The 21,945-nt window shown below is 44.6% G+C and overlaps 1 protein-coding gene across 3 annotated transcripts in view; it reads left to right on the top strand.

The window, feature by feature from the left end:
- The first annotated feature begins 5,039 nt into the window (after window positions 1–5,039).
- Window positions 5,040–21,945, top strand: part of TMCC3 (transmembrane and coiled-coil domain family 3) — a 271,661-nt gene continuing 254,755 nt past the window's right edge. For 2 of the 3 annotated variants that reach the window (XM_043881447.1, XM_043881422.1), the window contains exon 1: window positions 5,040–5,178. Coding sequence is in view for 1 of the 3 variants with exons in the window: in XM_043881455.1 (XP_043737390.1) it covers window positions 5,170–5,178 (9 nt within the window). In the remaining 2 variants the exon portion in view is untranslated. The remainder of the gene's footprint in view (window positions 5,179–21,945) is intronic. The other variant, XM_043881455.1, reaches the window with a different exon arrangement.

Genomic DNA, 21,945 nt, shown 5'->3' with positions numbered 1-21,945 from the left:
CATTTCCACTGCTTTGAAGAAGTTCCAGAGAGAGGAGCCTGTGATATACCAGCATCCACTTGTCACTGGTTAATCTCATAGGCTCTGGAGTTGGACAGAATTGGGTTAAATCTGCACCACTTATTAGCCATGCCACCATCAGTCCAGTTCAGTTGCTCAGTCGTGTCCGACTCTTCATGATCCCGTGGACTGCAGCAAACCAGGCCTCCCTGTCCATCACCAACTCCTGGAGTTTACTCAAACTCATGTCCATTGAGTCGGTGATGCCATCCAACCATCTCATCCTCTGTTGTCCCCTTCTCCTGCTGCCTTCAGTCTTTCCCAGCATCAGGATCCTTTCAAATGAGTCAATTCTTCATATCAGGTGGCCAAAATATTGGAGTGTTAGCTTTAGCATCAGTCCTTCCAATGAATATTCAGGACTGATTTCCTTTAGGACTTGTTGGATCTCCTTGCAGTCCAAGGGACTCTCAAGAGTCTTCTCCAACACCACAGTTCAAAAGCACAAATTCTTTGGTGCTCAGCTTTTTTTATAGTTCAACTCTCACATTCATACATAACTATTGGAAAAACTGTAGCTTTGACTAGATGGACCTTTGTCAGCAAAGTAATGTCTCTGCCTTTTTTTTTTTTTTTTGCCTCTGCTTTTTAATATGCTGTCTAGGTTGGTCATAACTTTTCTTCCAAGTAGCAAGCGTCTTGTAATTTCATGGCTGCAATCACCATCTGCAGTGATTTTGGAGCCCCCAACCCCCAAAAAAGTCTGTCATTTTTTCCACTGTTTCCCCATCTATTTGCCATGAAGTGATGGGACCAGATGCCATGATCTTAGTTTTCTGAGTGTTGAGCTCTAAGCCAACTTTTTCACTCTTCTCTTTCACTTTCATCAAGAAGCTCTTAAGTTCTTCTTCACTTTCTGTCATAAGGGTGGTGTCATCTGCATATCTGAGGTAATTACTATTTCTCCTGGCAATCTTGATACCTATGGAAGGGGTTTATTCATGATAAACCTTAGTTTCCTAACCTATCACATGGAGATAACAACAACTATCTGGTAGGGTTTTGTGAGGGTGAAACAGATTGATATATGTAAAATGGTTTGTCATGGTGCCTGGGGCATATGTACTTGTGACTATTTCTTTTCCTTGTATTATTCTTGATCTGTTTCAGGGAAATATGGGTTGATTCAACCAATACCATATGTCCTTCATAGTAGGTATTTAATAGATGCTTTCTGAAGGAATCTGATTTAAGAACATTGGCAAAGAAAAACAATATTCCATTGCTAAGTCATTTCCAGCTGATGATAGACTGGTAAGAAGTTATGCTAACTGGCAACATTTCTTATCTACAAAAAGTAGACAAATTATTAATTTCTCTTTTACTGTTTATGTGAAATTGCAAATGGGTTCATTTTTGCCCAATTTTATATCAAATGCCTATGGATGTTAATAACTAATGGAAGTTACATTGGCCTCCTAATCCTAGTACATTTCCTGCTGTGTTTAAGTGGAGGCCTATAATCTGGCCTGAAGATCAAGAGGACTAAATACCACTGTTTGAGACTGGTGGAAATGTTGTTACACAATTGAAAAAAAAGAAAAAGGAAAAAAAATACACTATGTTTTCAAATATTAGATGGTTTTCAAGGAAACAAACAGTAATATATCTCAGTATAGAAGGCTTATGGAGGTGTGATAATATGAACCAGCAATATAACTTATCATTAAAACACTTTGAACATGCTTTAACTATATAAAGGAAACAGAGGCCCTCCCCTGCAAAAAGAGGAAAATCTGATTCAATCTGGTTCCACTTTTAAATTGGTTCTTCAAATTAGTTAATGATAGTATTGGAAACATGGGGATTTCCATAGGTGAGCTTTAGTATCACTCTGTTCCATTGAGAAATGATATGCTGTCATTTATTTGATACAGCTGAATAATCGTGTTGGTTTCTGAAGGGAGTTTAAAAATTACTTAAGCTAACTAAGGCTTGAAGATCACCATAACAATTACTTAACTGAAACTTCCCCCATCACACCAGGGGTCTTATTCAAGTTGAGTAAGAAATTAACATTAATTAGATTAGAAATTGCATTCATAAAGGAAAGGACTTTCATTAGAAGGAGGAGAGAGAGGTAGTGTTGTAGAAAGCAGCATAAGCAGTACAAAACCAGAGGCTCTGGTGAGATATTATAGAAACCAATGAAGTTGCTAACTTCTTACTTCTAGGTTCAGATTTCCTGCAATGCTGAGCACAATACATTCACATGGTAATACTCTAAACATAATTTCATGCAGCCATGAAATTAAAAGACGTTTACTCCTTGGAAGAAAAGTTATGACCAACTTAGACAGCATATTAAAAAGCAGAGACATTACTTTGTCAACAAAGGTCTGTCTAGTCAAGGTTATGGTTTTTCCAGTAGTCATGTATAGATGTGAGAGTTGGACTATAAAGAAATCTGAATGCAGAAGAATTGATGCTTTTGAACTGTGGTGTTGGAGAAGACTCTTGAGAGTCCTTTGGACTGCAAGGAGATCCAACCAGTCCATCCTAAAGGAGATCAGTCCTGGGTGTTCATTGGAAGGACTGATGCTGAAGCTGAAATTCCAATACTTTGGCCACCTTATGTGAAGAGTTGAGTCACTGGAAAAGACCCTGATGCTGGGAGGGATTGGGGGCAGGAGGAGAAGGAGGCGACAGAGGATGAGATGGTTGGATGGCATCACTAACTCAATAGACATGAGTTTGAGTAAACTCCAGAGATTGGTGATGGACAGGGAGGCCTGGTGTGCTGCAATCCATGGGTTCACAAAGAGTCGGACATGACTGAGCAACTGAACTGAATTGAACTGAACACTCTAAACTTCTCTTAGTAGTTCAGCTGGTAAAGAACCTGCCTGCAATGCAGGAGACCCCAGTTTGATTCCTGGGTCGGGACGATCCACCAGAGAAGGGATAGGCTACCCACTCCAGTTCTTGGGTTTCCCTGGTGGCTCACTGGTAGAGAATTTGCCTCCAATGTGAGAGATCTGAGTTCCATCCTTGGGTTGGGAAGATCCCCTGGAGAAGGGAATGGCTACCCACTCCAATATTCTGGCCTGGAGAATCCCATGGACTGTATAGAACATGGGGTTGCAAAGAGTCGGACATGACTGAGTGACTTTCACTTGTAGATAATACTTTAAACTAGAACTTTACTTCTGGACAGGTCTTTAATGCATTATATTTAGTCTAAGTTTTCATCTTATAGATGAGGAAGCCAAGGTTCAGAGATGGGAAGCAACTTATGTGATTTATGACAGGAGCTCATGTTTTAACTTTGAGTAACATTTTTCACTGCTGGATCTTTTATATGAAGCAGAACACAGGAGGGTAGTACTGCATTGGGATTAAGTGGATGGGTCCCGGAGTCAGACTGCCTGAGTTCAAATCCTGACTGTGCCACTAACAAGCTGTATAAGCCCGGCAAATTACTGACCCTCTCTGTAGCGCTCTCTAAAAAACCATAAAATTGTAGCACTCACTCATAGGGTTGTATGGATTCAAAGTGCTAACAGAGGTAAAGTCTGTGGTGCATAAGTGAGCACACTGGCTACAACTGTTATTTCCCCAAAGGCAAAATATCAAAGGCCAGTCTGAAGGATTCAGATCAGGGGAGCAAAAACTCCATGTACTTATGCATGCAGATCATAAATATGTAAAAAGGGGGTTAGCAGAGTTCATAAATTTCCTTTCTTTACTTTTTCTCCCAATACATCATCAGTCATCTCTCCTCTTATCTGTGCTGGTAGGCACCCAAGAGATATCTAGATGAACTATTTTCATTCATTTGATCATAAAAGTACTTAGTCTGTTTAATAATTGGTGCCGCTGACACTCTATCAAAGTTAGAAAATTATAGCAGTGTATCTTTGACAGCGGTAAGTGGTGATCTGCCAGAATAACTGGCAGTCAGGCAATGTAAAAGATGCAACATTCTCCCAAGTGTTTACCCAGCACAAGCCTTTGCATTCCTACTGCTGTTGCCTGCTTACCTGTCACAGCAGAGTTTGAAAACACAAGCGTCCTTGTAAGTTTTTCAAAGGCTTTTTTGGTAAACAAGGGATTTTTTTTTCCCCTTCTCTTCTACATTGAGTTCAGGCTGCCTTGAATTCTGTGCTATTTGATTTACTTTGTTCAGCAATAGAAGCTGAAAAGAGAAAGGCCAGGTTTCTTCCCGAAGATCTGCACACATCGTTCCATTCTAATTTGTTCTTGAAGAGTTGGCTCCTGCATACTCTGGCTCCAGGTGTGCGGTGTTTTCTTGATCAGGAGGACGATATCCCGTGTCCCTCATCCTTTCCCCAGCATTAGCAGTTGGGGATGGGCTTTCTCTGTTGTTTGGAGAAGTTGGGGTGGGGGTGGGGAGACTGTGAAGAGGAAGCTTAGCAAGCAGGGGTTTGCCAGAAAGACCTGTGGGTTCTTCAGTAATGAGGATGCCCTGGCCCTACCGAGTTCGTTCATCTGAACAAAACTAGATCATTTCTGTTCCGTGAGGCTGTCTTTCCTCCTGCCTCAGGCTGATCTGCGGTTTCCCACCCTTAAATTTTACCCCCAGCCCTCCTCCCCCGACAAAGGTTTCTGAATGCTCAGGACTTCCAAAAGACAATCGCTGACTCTATTATAGAGGGGATGGGACACTAGCAGGCATCCTCCCATCCAACGGGCAGTACAGAAGTACTTTCAAAGTGGGGAGAACTCTCATTTCAGTTCTCCACCAATCCCTCTTGCTCCTTAAACCGCAGGGTCCCCACGTTCAACTCCAGCCGTCTCCCAGCGCTGGGGTGGCCGCGAGGACCGGCTCCTCTCCGGGTGGGGCGCGACCTCGAGAAGGAGAAGGGCGCAGCGGCCCGAGGAAGGTGGGGCCGTCGCGACCGGGGAGGAAGGCCCCCGGAGCGGGAGGTCCCGAGCTAGGCAGGCGGGAGGGGGCGGACCCGAGGACCCAGCCGCCTGGAAGCCACCGCCCCGCCCCGCCCCGGGCCGCGGGTCCGCCGGCTCGCCAGCCGCGGCGCACGCGTGTGCGGGCAGGGGCAGCGCGGCCATCCCCGCCAGCCGAGCGGCGCTCCCGCCCCGTCGCCTAGCGCCCGCGCCGCCGAGCCCGGCCAGCACCGTCCCGGCACCATGCGGAGGGTGAGTGTGCCTCGCCTTGGAGGCGCAAGGGGTCGGGGAGCGTGAGAGCGCGTCCCTCCCGCCCCGCTGCGGGGCGACGGGAGAGCCTCGCGGGGGAGCCGGGCGGGAAAGGCAGAGGACTGGGACGGCGGGTCTCGCGGGGCCGCGGCCGTAGCCTGGGCGAGCGGAGGGGGGCGGCGCCCTTCGGAAGGTGTGGGGGGTACACGGGGGACCGTGGGATCCCTCCTCGCCCGAGGGCATCGGTTTCATCGGTTGCCTGCGGCCGCGCGGACACGTCGAGAGCTCTGTGTCCGCGCCTCCCAGAGGCCAAGATGGGCTCTTCCCCGCGCCCTGCGCCCCCAGTTTTGGGGAGAGCCCCTTTCCCCGCGTTCCCCAAGCCGGCTCGGCTCGCCGCTGGGTTCTGAGTTGGCGCCTAGCTCGCTCCTCGGGAGCCTTGTAAACTTTGCCGGCAGACGCGGTTCGGGCTCCCCTGGCGCACACGCAGGGAGCCGCGGGCCCCAGCCCGAGTCCTGCAAGGGACGGCGCCGCGGCGGGTGCGTGCGTTTGGAGGAGGTAGTGGTCCCTAGTCTTCTCCAGAAGTGCGCTCGCTTATGGCGTTGGAAGGCGCGAAGGGGTTTAAACTCTAGTCGCTCCCGCTAGCCAGGCGCTGCCCACCGACGGGAAGCCGCGCGGAGTCCGGGAGGCCGACTCGGGGCTGGGGGCGCCCTCGACAGCGGCTCCTTCCCCAAACCGCGAGTGTGAGGGTCTTGCTCACACCGTTCCCCCTCCACTAGAGCTCCTGGGGGGGAAACTCCAATCCACAGGCTGAACTGCAGGGTTTATTCCACCCCCAAGGAACAGTCTGAAGGTTGGTGATGCTTGTCCGCCCTGCAAAGCACGCTCACATGTCCTGTGCAGTTTGATCTTGCTTGTCTGCGGGAGCTGATTAACATGGAAGTGTTGGTGATTGACATGGAAGTGTCGGTGATTGACATGGAAGTGTCGGTGATTGACATCAAAGTACTGGTGATTTTCTGAGTTATCAGTCCCCATATGCCGTTTGGATCTTAATCTTGGGGACCAGGCTACTTTAATCAAATGCAGGATCTCGGCACTTACAGAGTAGAAGAGGGAGTAGCGGAAATTCAAGGAGATCCAGGTAGATACCGTGACATTTTCCCAGACCTCCTAAAGGCCAACCCTCATGACAGTTTATGTGCCAGAGCAGAGAGTGTTTTCTGAAGAGACAGGGTTGAGAGAGGAAATGGGAAAAACAGAGTAATTCACCGGAGCCTGTGAATTTCTCTGGGTTGGAGTTTGGGGTTGCCTTGTGACTAAGGTATGTGTGTGTTTGTTCAGTTCAGTCAGTACTTTCTGACTCTTTGAGAGTGTGTCCGGCTCCTCTGTCCATGGGATTTTCCAGACAAGGATACTGCAGTGGGTTGCGATTTCTCCTCCAGGGGATCTTCCTGACCCAGGTATCATACCCGCTTTCTCTTGCCTGTGTCTCCTGTGTTGGGAGGTGGATTACCACTTGAGCCGCCTAGGAAGCCCTATGTATGTGCTTATTAATTTGGTCACCTGTGACCCTTTAAAAGATTTCTTCCTCTCAGGGGTTAGGGTGTTTCAAAGGGAACTCTGACCTGTCCTTTGGCAGATGGTGCCAGGTTAAGACTTCTGTTTGGTGGGGGTGGGTGATATTTAGAGTGAGTTTATGTAGAGCAACTGTGAATTGGCCTCAGCTGCCTCTGGAAAGTCTATTAGTGAGCTGACCTGGAAATTTACCTGGCTTGCCTTTGGAGTGAGTCCAAACCTGCTCAGGTGTTTCTGGGGAGAACAGGATTCCAGCAGGGCTGGCCAGCTAGTTTGACACGCCTGGCATCAGAAGAGCAGCAGAAATGGAAACTGGCAGGGTTACTTGTTTAAACTCCAAATTCAGTAACCTCCTTTTACCTTGAGTGCCACTAGGGTTATAAAGGAAAGCAACTGAGATAGGATCTGTAGGACTAGGTAAGGTGTGTTAGATGGAGATTCTAGATTTGAGGATGGAGGGCATTGACCAAAGTATTTTGAAATGAGATTTGCATACTACCTTCTTTAGGATGAAAGAGCTGAATGCTTGCTAGAATGGCAGATTTCTGGGCTCAACCTCAGTCGTTTCATATGAGAACTTTTAGGACTGGAGCTCAGCAATTTGCATTTTAAACACCCACCACCACCACCACTATAAAGTAGTGAAAAGTGTTAGTGACTTTCAGTGTCACTCAGTCGTGTCTGACTCTTTGTGACCCCATGAACTGTAGCCCTCCAGGCTCTTCTCTCCATGAGATTCTCCAGACAAGAATACTGGAGTGGGTAGCCATTCCCTTCTCCAGGGAGTTGAACCCAGGTCTACTGCATTGCAGGCGGACTCTACCATCTGAGTCCACTCTACCATCTGAGCCACTGGGGAACCACCCCCGTAAGGCGTATGTATTAAACACTTGCTATGTGTGGGCACTGTTCTGAGCTCTAGGAGTACAGAGGGCAGATGATAGCTAAAAGCCTTGTTTTCTTGGAGGCTACATTCTGGTTGAGAAATTAGACGATACAGTAGTAAACAAATATTCAAATAATTTTACATAGTGATGAGTGCTATGAAAAAAAATAAAGCAGGATAATGGAATTGCTGCTAGCCGAAGCCAGTTGAGCTGTTTCAAATCCTGAAAGATGATGCTGTGAAAGTGCTGCACTCAGTGTCAGCAAATTTGTAAAACTCAGCAGTGGCCACAGACTGGAAAAAGTCAGTTTTCATTCCAATCCCAAAGAAAGGCAATGCCAAAGAATGCTCAAACTGTCGCACAATTGCACTTATCTTACACGCTAGTAAAGTAATGCTTAAAATTCTCCAAGCCAGGCTTCAGCAATACGTGAACTGTGAACTTCCAGATGGTCAAGCTGGTTTTAGAAAAGGCAGAGGAACCAGAGATCAAATTGCCAACATCTGCTGGATCATTAAAAAAGCAAGAGAGTTCCAGAAAAACATCTATTTCTGCTTTATTGACTATGCCAAAGCCTTTGACTGTGTGGATCACAATAAACTGGAAAATTCTGAAAGAGATGGGAATACCAGACCACCTGACCTGCCTCTTGAGAAACCTGTATGCAGGTCAGAAAGCAACAGTTAGAACTGGACATGGAACAACAGACTGGTTCCAAATAGGAAAAGGAGTACATCAAGGCTGTATATTGTCACCCTGCTTATTTAACTTCTATGCGGAGTACATCAAGAGAAATGCTGGGCTGGAGGAAGCACAAGATGGAATCAAGATTGCTGGGAGAAATATCAATAACCTCAGATATGCAGATGACACCACTCTTATGGCAGAAAGTGAAGAAGAACTAAAGAGCCTCTTGATGAAAGTGAAAGAGGAGAGTGAAAAAGTTGGCTTAAAGCTCAACATGCAGAAAACAAAGATCATGGCATCTGGTCCCATCACTTCATGGCAAATAGATGGGGAAACAGTGGAAACAGTGGCTGATTTTATTTTGGGGGGCTCCAAAATCACTGCAGATGGTGATTGCAGCCATGAAATTAAAAGACACTTACTGCTTGGAAGGAAAGTTATGACCAACCCTAGATAGCATATTAAAAAGCAGAGAAAAAAATAAAAAAAAAAAAAAGCAGAGACATTACTTTGCCAACAAAGATCTGTCTAATCAAGGCTATGGTTTTTCCAGTGGTCATGTATGGATGTGAGAGTTGGACTATAAAGAAAGCTGAGCGCCAAAGAATTGATGCTTTTGAACTGTGGTGTTGGAAAAGACTCTTGAGAGTCCCTTGGGCTGCAAGGAGATCCAACCAGTCCATCCTAAAGGAGATCAGTCCTGGGTGTTCATTGGAAGGACTGATGTTGAAGCTGAAAGTCCAATACTTTGGCCTCCTGATGCAAAGAGCTGACTTATTTCAAAAGACCCTGATGCTGGGAAAGATTGAGGGCAGGAGGAGAAGGGGATGACAGAGGATGAGATGGTTGGATGGCATCACCAACTTGATGGACATGGGTTTGGGTGGACTCCGGTAGTTGGTGACAGACAAGGAGGCTTGGTGTGCTGCAGTTCATGGGGTCACAAAGAGTCGGACACAATTGAGCGACTGAACTGAACTGAACTGAAGCTTGTACTGCCAATAAACTACAGGCCAATAAGGTAAGAGATGAGTTGTTGAGGCAAGGAATAGCAACTTTATTTGGAAAGCCAGCAGACTGAGAAGATGGTGGACTAATGTCCCCCCAAAACCATCTTACCTAAGTTAGAATTCAGGCTGCTTTTATACTAAAATGGGAGGCAGTGTGGCTGACTGTTGCAAAGTCCTTGGTGCCAAAATCGCTTGTTTTTGCAGCTGTCCAGGAGGGTCTGGTCACAATGTTCCCATAAATCTTCAACAAGACTAAGGTTAATCTCTGTTCTGCAACTTTTTCTATCTATGTGGATGGGAAAGTGGTATACTTTTAAAGGTCAGAGTCTTGGGAGTGGGCTGTCCTATGTATTTCAGGCTATGGAGAACCTCCATGACTTAAGCTCAGGCAACAGAGCTCAAAAGTTAGAGCTAAAGGAATAGGTCAGTATGGAGTTGGGTTTGTTCTGTTACAGAATGGAAGGTGAACCCGGGAGTGAAGCCATTTTAGTTTGTGTGTGCAGGGAAGATGTTCCTAAGGAGTCGACATTTGAACTGTGAATTACACAGGAAAGGAAGTCAGCTATGCGAAGTTTTGAGGAAAGTGCTATAGACTGAAGAACATCAAATGCAAAGGCCCTGAAATAGGAGCAGGCATGGCCTGTGTGAGAAACAGAGAGAAGATACCAGAATTGAAGCAGAGTGGGGTGGGTAAGGGGTGAGGAGAGTGGAATGAAGAAATTTGGATTTAGGCCTAAATGCAGAGGGATGCTCTTTGTTTTTTTGTTTTTTTCACTTTATTAAGCTTTTCATTTTGTATTGGAGTATAGTTGATTATCAGTGTTGTGCTAGTTTGAGGTGAACAGTGAAGGGACTCAGCCATATGTATACATGTATCCATTCTCCTCCAAACTCCCCTCCCATCCAGCCTGCCACGTAAGGATGAGCAGAGTTCCCTGTGCTATACAGTAGGTCCTTGTTGGTTAGAGGGATGCTCTTTAGAGAATTTTAATGAGAGGAGTAGAATGAGGTGGTCTGCTTTACTTGTTTGAAGATCAGTTTGGCTGTGTGTGTAGGATGGATTAGGGGATGGGAATGGTAGTGGGTGAGGAAGACCACCTTTGAGTGCAGGAGTGATGGAGCGGGGTTGGGGGGGGAGGTATTTTGGAGGTAAAGTCAACTGAAGTTGTTGATGTGGGAGGAAGGAATAAAGGTGCATAATGAAAATAGTGAGCATTCAGTGAACATTTACTGTGGTACACGTATTAACAAGAGCCCTGTGAAATAGTAACTCTTGTCACCATTCTACAGATGGAGTCAACAAGCTCAGGAACGTTGAGTATGTTGCTCTAGGCCACCCAGCTAAGTGTTGGAGCTGGGATTGGACCTGGGTTTGCCTGACCCCAAAACCCTGCTCTTGCCAGTCTACTCTGTTGCCTGCAAACTGCCTGCTCCTGTCTCGGATGTTTTCTGGCCCTGACAGGATAATTTTGCTGTTTGGAAGATGCATGTGGTGACCATTTAGCCATTGTAAATCAGTAAATGCAGAGGGAGGGACGACATTCTATTACAGTGGAAAGCAGTGACTATTTTCCCTGGTATTCCTGATTGAAAGGGAAAGTGCATGAGGGTGTTCAGAATGGCCAGTAACTGGGTTTCTCCAGGGAGAAGCTGGCATGGTGCATAAACCACTCTGCCCGGTGCTTTGAACCTCACGTGACCTCGAGAGAAGCCACCTGCTCGATTCTTCTTTCACCTCTTCATGTAGCTGGTTAACATTTTGTTCTCTATTTTGCATCCAAAATGACCTCCTTCCTATGAGAGCCAAGGATTTCAAGAGTTACTTTTAAAACTTATTTGTATTCGGCGGAGAATAGATGCATGTATGTGTATGGCTGGGTCCCTTTGCTGTTCACCTAAAACTGTGACAACATTGTTAATTGGCTATACCCCTAAACAAAATAGAAAGTTTAAAGTTTGGAGTAGTCGGGGGTGGTGGGAGAAGGAGGAGGCAGCAGTGAATCGCTTATAAATGACTTCGAAGCAGGACCTGGAGCCTCAATTCCAGGAGGATGATGGTTATCCATGACCAAGAAGGAAAGACCTGAGACATGAAATCAGCGATTGCCACCCTTCAATGTGAGGCAGCGGGCCCCGAGAGAGGGGAATAACTGCCACCTGGCCTGTGTTTGTCTGCAGCCACTCCAAACACTCCCTGTGGTGAACCCAAAGGAAATTCTGAGAATGCAGGATAACAGGCCCCAGTTACCTTAGATGCCCTGTGACGTGCAACCAGAGGATTATGCATTCTGAAAAAGACATAATTCAAAGGACTGTCTCCAACCGGAGAGAAGGACCCTTATCAGATGACACAGATTTACATCAAAATAAAGATGATGTGCAGAGAAAATCAATGCCCCCAAAGTGATTACAGCCCCTCCTCCAAACAGATCCAGCAGGAATAACTGCAAAAGTCACCTTGGGGCCCCTTAATAGAACAGGGTGCGAGCTCCACGACCCCAACTAAGTAGGGTCTATGAGTTCAGTGTCAACATTAAAGAAGTTACAGAAGACTGACTATCACCCCAATAAAGATTTCTTGGGGTTCACATCTCAAGGAAAATTTGAAGTAGGAGATAGATGGGTCCCTGGGCTGAACAGCTGGTGATTTTCAAACTGAGCAAAACTGAAGTTTGTCCTCAGCCAGACAAGAAAGACATGCATTTCCCTTCCTCCATTAATATGGAGGGAAAAACCTGATGGGGGAATTTGTGCACTGGAAAGGAAAAAAGAGGAATGAGTTTTTCTTTTTCACTTCTCTGAGAGCAAAGAAGATAAAGAAAACAGTGAGTAGGCCTGAACATTCCGGGTTTATTTTAATTTCAGTTCAGTAGCTCAGTGGTGTCCGACTCTTTGTGACTCCATGGACTGCAGCGTGCCAAGCCTCCCTGTCCATCACCAACACCTGGAGTTTACTCAAACTCATGTTGTCCATTGTGTCAGTGATGCCATTGAACCATCTCATCCTCTGTCATCCCTTTCTCCTCCTGCCTTCAACCTTTCCCAGCATCAGGGTCTTTTCAAATGAGTCAGCTCTTTGCATCAGGTGGCCAAAGTATTGGAGTTTCAGCTTCAACATCAGTCCTTCCAATGAACACTCAGGACTGATCTCCTTTAGGGTGGACTGGTTGGATCTCCTTGCAGTCCAAGGGACTCTCAAGAGTCTTCTCCAACACCACAGTTCAAAGGCATCAATTCTTTGGCGCTCAGCTTTCCTTATAGTCCAACTCTCACATCCATACATGACCACTGGAAAAACCAGAACTTTGACTAGATGGACCTTTGTCTTTGCTTTTTAATATGCTATCTAGGTTGGTCATAACTTTCCTTCCAAGGAATATACGTCTTTTAATTTCATGGCTGCAGTTACCATCTGCAGTGATTTTGAAGCCCAAGAAAATAAATTCTGTCACTGTTTCCACTGTTTCCCCATCTATTTGCTATGAAGTGATGGGACCAGATGCCACTTTTTCACTCTCCTCTTTCACTTTCATCAAGAGGCTCTTTAGTTCTTCTTCACTTTCTGCCATAAGGGTGGTGTCATCTGCATAGCTGAGGTTATTGATATTTCTCCTGGCAATCTTGATTCCAGCTTGTGCTTCATCCAGCCCAGCGTTTCTCATGATGTACTCTGCATTTAAGTTAAATAAGCAGGGTGACACTATACAGCCTTGATGTACTCCTTTTCCTATTTGGAACCAGTCTGTTGTTCCATGTCCAGTTCTAACTATCGCTTCCTGACCTGCATACAGGTTTCTCAAGAGGCAGGTCAGGTGGTCTGGTATTCCCATCTATTTAAGAATCTTCCTGAGTTTGTTGTGGTCCACACAGTCAAAGGCTTTGGCGTAGTCAATAAAGCAGAAATAGATGTTTTTCTGGAACTCTTGCTTTTTCGATGATCTAGTGGATGTTGGCAATTTGATCTCTGGTTCCTCTGCCTTTGCTAAATTCAGCTTGAACATCTGGAAGTTCACTGTTCACATACCATTGAAGCCTGACTTGGAGAATTTTGAGCATTACTTTACTCACATGTGAGATGAGTACAATTATGTGGTAGTTTGAGCATTTTTTGGCATTGCCTTTCTTTGGGATTGGAATGAAAACTGACCTTTTCCGGTCTGTGGCCACTGCTGAATTTTCCAAATTTGCTGACATTGAGTGCAGCACTTTCACAGCATCATCTTTTAGGATTTGAAATAGCTCAACTGGAATTCCATCACCTCCACTAGCTTTGTTTTTATTGATGCTTCCTAAGGCCCAAGTGACTTCACACTCCAGGATGTCTGGCTCTAAGTGAGTGATCACACCATTGTGATTATCTGGGTTGTGAAGATCTTTTTTGTGCAGTTCTTCTGTGTATGCTTGCCACCTCTTCTTATCTTCTGCTTCTATTAAGTCCATACCATTTCTGCCCTTTATTGTGCCCATCTTGGCATGAAATGTTCCTTTAGTATCTCTAATTTTCTTGAAGAGATCTCTAGTCTTTCCCATTCTATTTTTTTCCTCTATTTCTTTGCATTGATCACTGAGGAAGCCTTTCTTGTCTCTGCTGTTCTTTGGAACTCTGCATTCAAATGGGTATATCTTCCCTTTTCTCCTTTGCTTTTTGTTTCTCTTCTTTTCACAGCTATTTGTAAGGTCTCCTCCGACAGCCATTTTGCCTTTTTGCATTTCTTTTCCATGGGGATGATCTTGATCCCTGCCTCCTGTACAGTGTCATGAACCTCCATCCATAGTTCTTCAGGGACTCTATCTATCAGATCTAATCCTTTGAATCTATTTTTCACTTCCACTGTATAATTGTAAGGGATTTGATTTAGGTCATACCTGAATGGTCTAGTGGTTTTCCCTCCTTTCTTCAATTTAAGTCTGAGTTTGGCAATAAGGAGTTCATGATCTGAGCCACAGTCAGCTCCCGGTCTTATTTTTGCTGACTGTATAGATCTTCTCCATCTTTGGCTGCAAAAAATATAATCAATCTGATTTCAGTATTGACCATCTGGTAATATCCTTATGTAGAGTCTTCTCTTGTGTTGTTGGAAGAGGGTGTTTGCTATGACCAGTGCGTTCTCTTGGCAGAACTCTGTTAGCCTTTGCCCTATTCTGTACTCCAAGGCCAAACTTGCCTGTTACTCCAGGTGTTTCTTGACTTCCTCCTTTTGCATTCCAGTCCTCTATAATGAAAAGGACATCTTTTTTGGGTGTTAGTTCTAGAAGGTCTTATAGGTCTTTATAGAATCGTTCAACTTCAGCTTCTTCAGCATTACTGATCAGGGCATAGACTTGGATTACTGTGATATTGAATAATTTGCCTTGGAAACTAATGGAGATCATTTGTCATTTTTGAGGTTTCATCCAACTACTGTATTTTGGACTCTCTTGTTGACTATGATGGCTGCTCCATTTCTTCTCAGGGATTCTTGCCCACAGTAGTAGATGTAATGGTCATCTGAGTTAAATTCACCCATTTCAGTCCATTTTAGTTTGCTGAGTCCTAAAATGTTGACGTTCCCTCTTGCCGTCTCCTGTTTGACTGCTTTCAATTTGCCTTGATTCATGAACCTAATATTCCAGGTTCCTATTCAGTATTGCTCTTTATAGCATCGGACTTTCCTTCCATCACCAGTCACATCCACAACTGGGTGTTGTTTTTGCTTTGGCTCCGTCTCTTCATTCTTTCTGTAGTTATTTTTCCACTGATCTCCAGTAGCATATTGGGCACCTACCTACCTGGGGAGTTCATCTTTCAGTGTCCTATCATTTTGCCTTTTCATACTGTTCATGGGGTTCTCAAGGCAAGAATACTGAAGTGGTTTGCCATTCCCTTCTCCAGTAGACCACATTCCGTCAGACCTCTCCACCATGACCTGACCATCTTGGGTGGCCCCACATGGCATGGCTTAGTTTTATTGAGTTAGACAAGGCTGTGGTCCATATGATCAGATCGGTTAGCTTTCTGTGATTGTGGTTTTCAATCTGTCTGCCCTCTGATGGAGAAGGATTAGAGTGCTTCTCATTCTGCACGTCTGTAACTAAGTTTGCTTTTCTGCCCTCTATGCTAAATACATCCCCTATCTGGTGTTTACCTTACAACACCCTTCCCCTTGTAGTTACATGTCAGAAAGAAGGCCTCAGAGCCACCAAACTGCCAGATGCAGTTACTGGGTTACTGACACCAGTTTATGACTGTCTATGAAACAATCCAAGAGGAAGAAATTAAGATCCTGTCACCTTTGCTTCCTCATCACAGACTCCTGACTGCGAGCACGTGCCTTAGGGGTATAGTTCCTGAGGCAGGAGCATACTGTGTTCCCCTCTCTGCCAGCTGACAATGAAAACATTCTATTTCTTCAAAAAAAAAAAAAAAAAGTTTCAAGTTTGAAAAAAAGAGTTAGAAATCAGTCGTGGACAAATAACGACAATGGTAGTTACCACTTATTGATGGCTTCTTTGTGCCAGGCATGGGTCATCTCCCTTCATGTTTGTAACAGCTTTAAAGTTACAATGAACAAGTGATACATTTACATAAAATTTAAAAGATAGGAAGTTTTCAGTGAACATTGTTCCTCCTACTCTTGCTCAACTGGCTGCTTCCCTCCCCCTAGAAATAACTGAGGTTAAACCCATTTCTTGTGTACTTTCAGAAATAGTCTATGCAGAGAGACACAGCAGATGTATATTCATAGCCCCCCCCTTTTTACACACAAATGTAAATGTTAACATATAATGCTAACATATAAATGCACTTTGCTTTTTTCTGTGTACACAAGATTGATGTTTGTAGAGCTACCTCTTCTTTTTATGGCCTCACGTGGTACCTTTATATGGATCTGCTGGAACTGGTTTTTCTAGCCTTGCTACTATCAGCGGTGCTGAATACTCTTATACATACATGATTTCATATGAGTATATCTGTGTGATAAATTTCTGGATCAACTGATGCAAATGTCTTTACCTTTGTTAGGTAAAGCAGCATAGTGTTGGGGAGGTATCTATATAAATATATAGACACATAGATATAGCACATATTTAGGAGCCGGATTGCCTGGGGTGGACTCGACTGCCATTTAACAGTATGTGCGTGTCATTTAACCTCTCTTTAACTCCCTTGCCTGACTTGTAAAATAGGAATGAGAGTAATGCCTACTTAACATGATAGTTAGGAAGGTTGTATTAGTTACTTTGTGTTGATTTGTTAAATAATCCCAAAGCTTAGCGACTTAAGACAATAGCTGTTTTACTCAGCTCATGAGTCAGTAGGTTGGCTGGGTGGCTCTTCTTGGCTTGGCTCCACTGAGTTCTCTCCTGCTTTGTGGTCCTGGTGGGTCAGCTGATAGCTGGAGGATCTAGGGTGGCCTCACTTGTTTCTGGCAGTCGACAAGTGAGTAGGTCTTTGGGGACCTTGTTTGGGGTGGCAGATCTTCATGTGGAGGTCTCAGGATTCAAAAAAGCAGCAAGAGATGGCAAATCCCAAAGCACAAGCATTTTTCAGATCTCTGCTTATGTCGTATTTGCTGCTGTTCCATTGACCAAAGCAGGTATCCGGCCAGCCTCAGAGTCCATGTGGGAGGGGACTCTCCAAAGGCAAGGATACAGTAAGGGGAATCATTGCCCCCATTTTGGCAAACAGTCTGCCACAAAAATTGAATAAGTTAATAGTTGTAAAGTGACTGACTAGTACGGTGCCTGGCATATTGTAAGTGCTGTGTAAGTTTGTTAAATTGAAAAAAGAAAGAGGTATTACCTAACTGAAGAATTGATGCTTTCAAACTATGTTGCTAGGCAAGACTCTTGACAGTCCCTTGGACAGCAAGGAGATCAAACCACTCAATCCTAGAGGAAATCAACCCTGAGTGTTCATTGGAAGGGCTGATGCTGAAGCTCAAACTCCAGTACTTTGGCCACCTGATTCAAAGAACCAACTCACTGGAAAAGACCCTGATGCTGGGAAAGATTGGAGGAGGAGGAGGGGTGACAGAAGACAAGATTGGTGACACAGGTTGGTTGGCATCACCAACTCAGTGGACATGGTTTTGAGCAAACTCTGGGAGATAGTGAAGGACAGGGAAGCCTGGCGTGCTGCGGTCCATGGGGTCACAAAGAGTTGGACACAACTTAGTGACTGAACACCACCATCAATTACCAATCTGCCCTCACTCTTCACCTCCATTTGCTATGTGTTAGTGCTATCTTCCCATTTCTTTCTGACACTGTAGCAATGTGATTTATCCGTGAAGAGGTGGGTATTCTTGTTCCCATTTCACATATAGAAAAAGTGATGCTCAGAGATGTCTAGTCATTTTTTTCAGATGCTCTGGGTCAGAAAACAGTGCGAGTCCTTTGTGTGTCTGACTCTAAAGCCCTGCAGCTTGTCTTGGTGCGGGCACCACTTCTGTGTCCCTGACACAGTGCTCAGCCCTCCTCCCCGCCCTCTCATTTCATGACCCCGATGTCCACTTCACATTTGGGTCTTACCAAGTCGAGAGGGATCTGTGATCCTGTTGCAGTCTTTCACAGTGACTTTAATTTCATCCTGGCTCGCCAGATTCACGGTAAAGTGTCAACCACAGAGACAGTAGGCTCTATGCATGCGAAGGGATGATAAAGGGAAACCTGTCACTTTATCTCTTTTAAATTCAGAAAGTAGTTGAGTCTGACCTTATTTTGTTTATTCTTTCTTCTTTTCCATTCCTTACATCTTTTTTTGCTTCACTTTCTCCTTTTCAAGGCAGAAATCCCAGTCCCCAAGGGGCAGACGTGAAGGTAGGAGACACGATTTCATAGTGGTTCAGGACTTGATTTCTGGAAACAGATTGCCTGGATTCAAATCCAGCTCAGCTATTTATTGGCCTTGTGACTTGGATTGGCTCACTTGCATTAATGGATTTTTCTGAAGGCTGAGTAATAATCTGTTCAAAGCGCTCTGTTATTATTATGTAGCAGATGACTTTTGCTTCTGTCTTCTTCATTCTGTTTCACATCCCTGCTCCTCCAAACCTATTCTTCTGTCCCTAGATATGTCTGACACTTACGGAGCCCTTACTCTAAGTGCCTTATGTGTAATTAGCTCATTTAATCCTCACAGCAAACCTCTGAAATAAGTGCCATATTATCCCCGTGTTCAAGTGAGGAAGCTGGAGACGCTGAGCAGCTAAGTAATTTGCCCAGCATACCACAGCCAATAAATGATGTAGCAGGGATTTTAAACCAGGCATCCTGGCACCAGAGTCTGTGTTCTTAATGTTTATGCTAATAAAAAAAAAGAATGGGATGGAAGGTTGGGGATATAAAATGGAGAGCTTCTGCACTAGGTAACTGCTGGTGAACTCGCGGGCAGCCTCCATCCTTGGCAGCTGTTAAGCATAGCCACCTGAGCCTTAGACCAAAAATCCTTGCACAAAAAAACATAAATGAATGAACTTTCAGTCCTTTTGCCAAAAACCTTTCCACTTCAATCATGGTAATCCTAACAAGATTTTAGGCATTATGTCTCTCTTGTAACCGAGGTGTTGACCTTTGAAAATACATGGGGCTTTTTTTTTTTAAAGGTTTGAGAATCAAGCTGGCTAGATCTGAGGCTTGCCACCTCTTGCTCCTTTTGATGGAGTGCTTCTCTGGTGGCAAACAATGCTTGCCAAAGCAGCAGAGGGGATAAAACATAAACACTGCAGGTAATTCATGGCTTTCTGAATTTAGAGCCCTGCATATCTTCAGGTTGAAGGAGACAACTGAGGTGGTTTCATAAGCATTGTTTGTACATGGACTAAATGTAACGAGGTAACGCTCATGGAACAGATATTTCAAATGAACATCCTAATATGTGCTCGGCATCCATGGTGAGTAAATGATCTCTGCGTGGCCTTGGTCTCCTCAGAGGGCTTGGAGTCTGTCTGAGGAGGTGGTGAAGCAGATCTGTGAGTGGTGGCATGCTGTTGCAATGAAGGTGGAGGTTGTTGTTCAGTTGTTGGGTCGCTCAGTCATGTCCGACTCTTTGCGACCCCATGGACTGCATCACACCAGGCTTCCCTGTCCTTCACCAACTCCCGGAGTTTACTCAAACTCATGTCCATTGAATTGGTGATGCTATCCATCCATCTTGTCCTCTGTCATCCCCTTCTTCTCCTGCTTTCAGTCTTTCCCAGCATCAGAATCTTTTTTAATGAGTTGGCTCTTTGCATCAAGTGGCCAAAGTATTGGAGTTTCAGTTTCAGCATCAGTCCTTCCAATGAATATTCGGGATTGATTTCCTTTAGGGTTGACTGGTTTGATCTCCTTGCAGTCCAAGGGACTCTCAAAAGCCTTCTCCAGCACCACATTTCAAAAGCGCTCAGCCTTCTTTATGGTCCACCTCTCACATCCATACATGACTACTGGAAAAACCATACCTTTGACTATACGGACCTTTGTTGGCAAGCTAGAAGTTCCTCACTTACTCAGGGCAGAGGTGGAGGGAAGGTTCATAAAAGCTTTCAGACAGAATGACTGTTAATAGAGACTTGAAGTGTGAGCAGGGCAACCAGGAAGGAGGAGGAGGATTTCATTCCAGGTGGGATGAGCAGCGTCTGCAAACTGGGGAGAGGCGTAGTGCCCGAAAGAAGCCAGAAGCCTTTAGAGCAGCTGGTGCCTAGAACACAGGGAGTGCACAGGAGCTGAGGAGGGAGAGAGAAGGGGAAAGGCCCAGCCGGCGGTGTAGGTCATGTTGAGAAGTGTCCAAAGAACGACCAAAAGCCATTGAGAGCTTCTAAGCAGATTTTTGAAAATCAGACATTTGCTTCAGGAGTTTCCTTTGGCCATAAGGTGGAGTATGGACTGGAGGTGGAAAGTTGGGGTAGGAAGCCTGGTTAGGAGGCTAGTAGTCATTGATCCAGATGACCATGACCAGGGGGGTAAAGGGAAATGGCTTGTTCTGTTTGAGTGGTGTTTTGGCAGCAGAGTCAGTAGAACTTAGTGACTGATAGGATGCAGTGGGGGCTTCCCTGGTGGCTCAGCGGTAACGAATCTGCCCGCAATGCAGGAGATCCAGATTCAGTCCCTGGGTTGGGAAGATCTCCTGGAGGAGGACATGGCTAGCTCACTCCAGTATTCTTGCCTGGAGAATCCCATGGACAGAGAAGCGTGGTGGCCTGCAACTATAGGGTTGCTCAGAGTCAGATATGACTGAGGAACTAAGTATTAGCAGCAGGATGCAGAGGATCAGGGAGGACAGGGGTTAAGGATGACAGGCTTATAACCTTTGATGTTTTATTATATCTGCATATATCCTTAAGCAAGACATACTGTTATTTTGCCTGTCTTTAAACTTTATATGTATCACAACATATATACCATATGTGCATGTATGAATGCATTATGTATTCTTATAATTTGCTTTTTTGCATTGTGTGGCATTTATCCATTTGATACCCAAAGCTGATAATGCACTTTTATAGTATGTTCACGAAATAAAATAACTGTGTAATTAAGTTATCCTTTCTCTTTTTGCCATACATTTAGGTTGTTTTAAAGCAGTGCTGCTCTATTATTCTGTGTATCTACTTGTTTGCCAGGGTGTTTAGAGGTGGGGTAGTGGGACAGTGTTCTTGCCTGGAGAATCCCAGGGACTGGGGAGCCTGGTGGGCTGCTGTCTCTGGGGTCGCACAGAGTCGGACACGACTGAAGCGACGTAGCTGCAACAGCAGTGGGACTGCACGGTAATCATACTGTCCGTTTTGCTAGATACTGCCATACTCTTCTCTAAAGAGACTGATCAGCAGTTTATGAATGGCCTGTATTTTTACCAAACACTTGGTACTGTCAAGAGTGTAACTTTTTTTTTCAAATCAGACAGGGGTAAAATATTATCTCACTGTGGTTTTAATTTGTGTTTCTCTGATTACAAGTATAATTGAACATATTTTTTTGCATTGATTTGCCATTCAAGTTTCCTCTTTTGTGAAATATCAGTTCATAGCTTTTGCTTATTTCTCTTTTATAGTGTCTTTTTCTTACTGAGTTGCAATGTTTCCAGTTTATCTTTTTTAATAGAATAGTTTAAATTTTAATGTGTTTGAGGTTGCCAATTCATTCCTTTGTGGTTTGTGCTTTTTGTTTCATAAGGAGTCCTTCCCTGTCTGCAGACTAAAGATATTTACCTGTGTTTTTCCTAAAAAGAATTTAAACTTTGCCTTTAGTATTTAGACCATTAACCCACTTGATATTAAGTTCAACATATTAAGTGAGTTAGGAATTTAGTATTTCCCCCCATACTGATAACCAACCACTTCAGCAACACTTACTGAACCTCCATCCTTTCCTCACGAATGTGAAGTGCCACCTTTTGCATTTATCAAGTTTCCATATATGGATGAATTTGTGGCCTCTTTTTTCAGATCTTAGTTACTACTTATTTATACTAACGCCTGATGTCAGATAGTAGTGTCACCTCACCTCATTGGTCTTGAGTATGTTTAAATGCTTTGTTCATTGATGTGTCTACTACCTAGAACAATGACAGCTCATAGGAGGGGCTCAGTAAATATCTACTGAATGGCTGAAGCAATCTCATGTGGTGACAGCTAAGTCAGTAGTCCAGC

The sequence above is a fragment of the Cervus elaphus genome, chromosome 3 (genome assembly GCF_910594005.1).
Source record: "Cervus elaphus chromosome 3, mCerEla1.1, whole genome shotgun sequence".
Classification (NCBI taxonomy): domain Eukaryota; kingdom Metazoa; phylum Chordata; class Mammalia; order Artiodactyla; family Cervidae; genus Cervus; species Cervus elaphus.
Note: the sequence above shows the minus strand (reverse complement) of the source record. Positions and strands in the feature narration are given on the sequence as shown.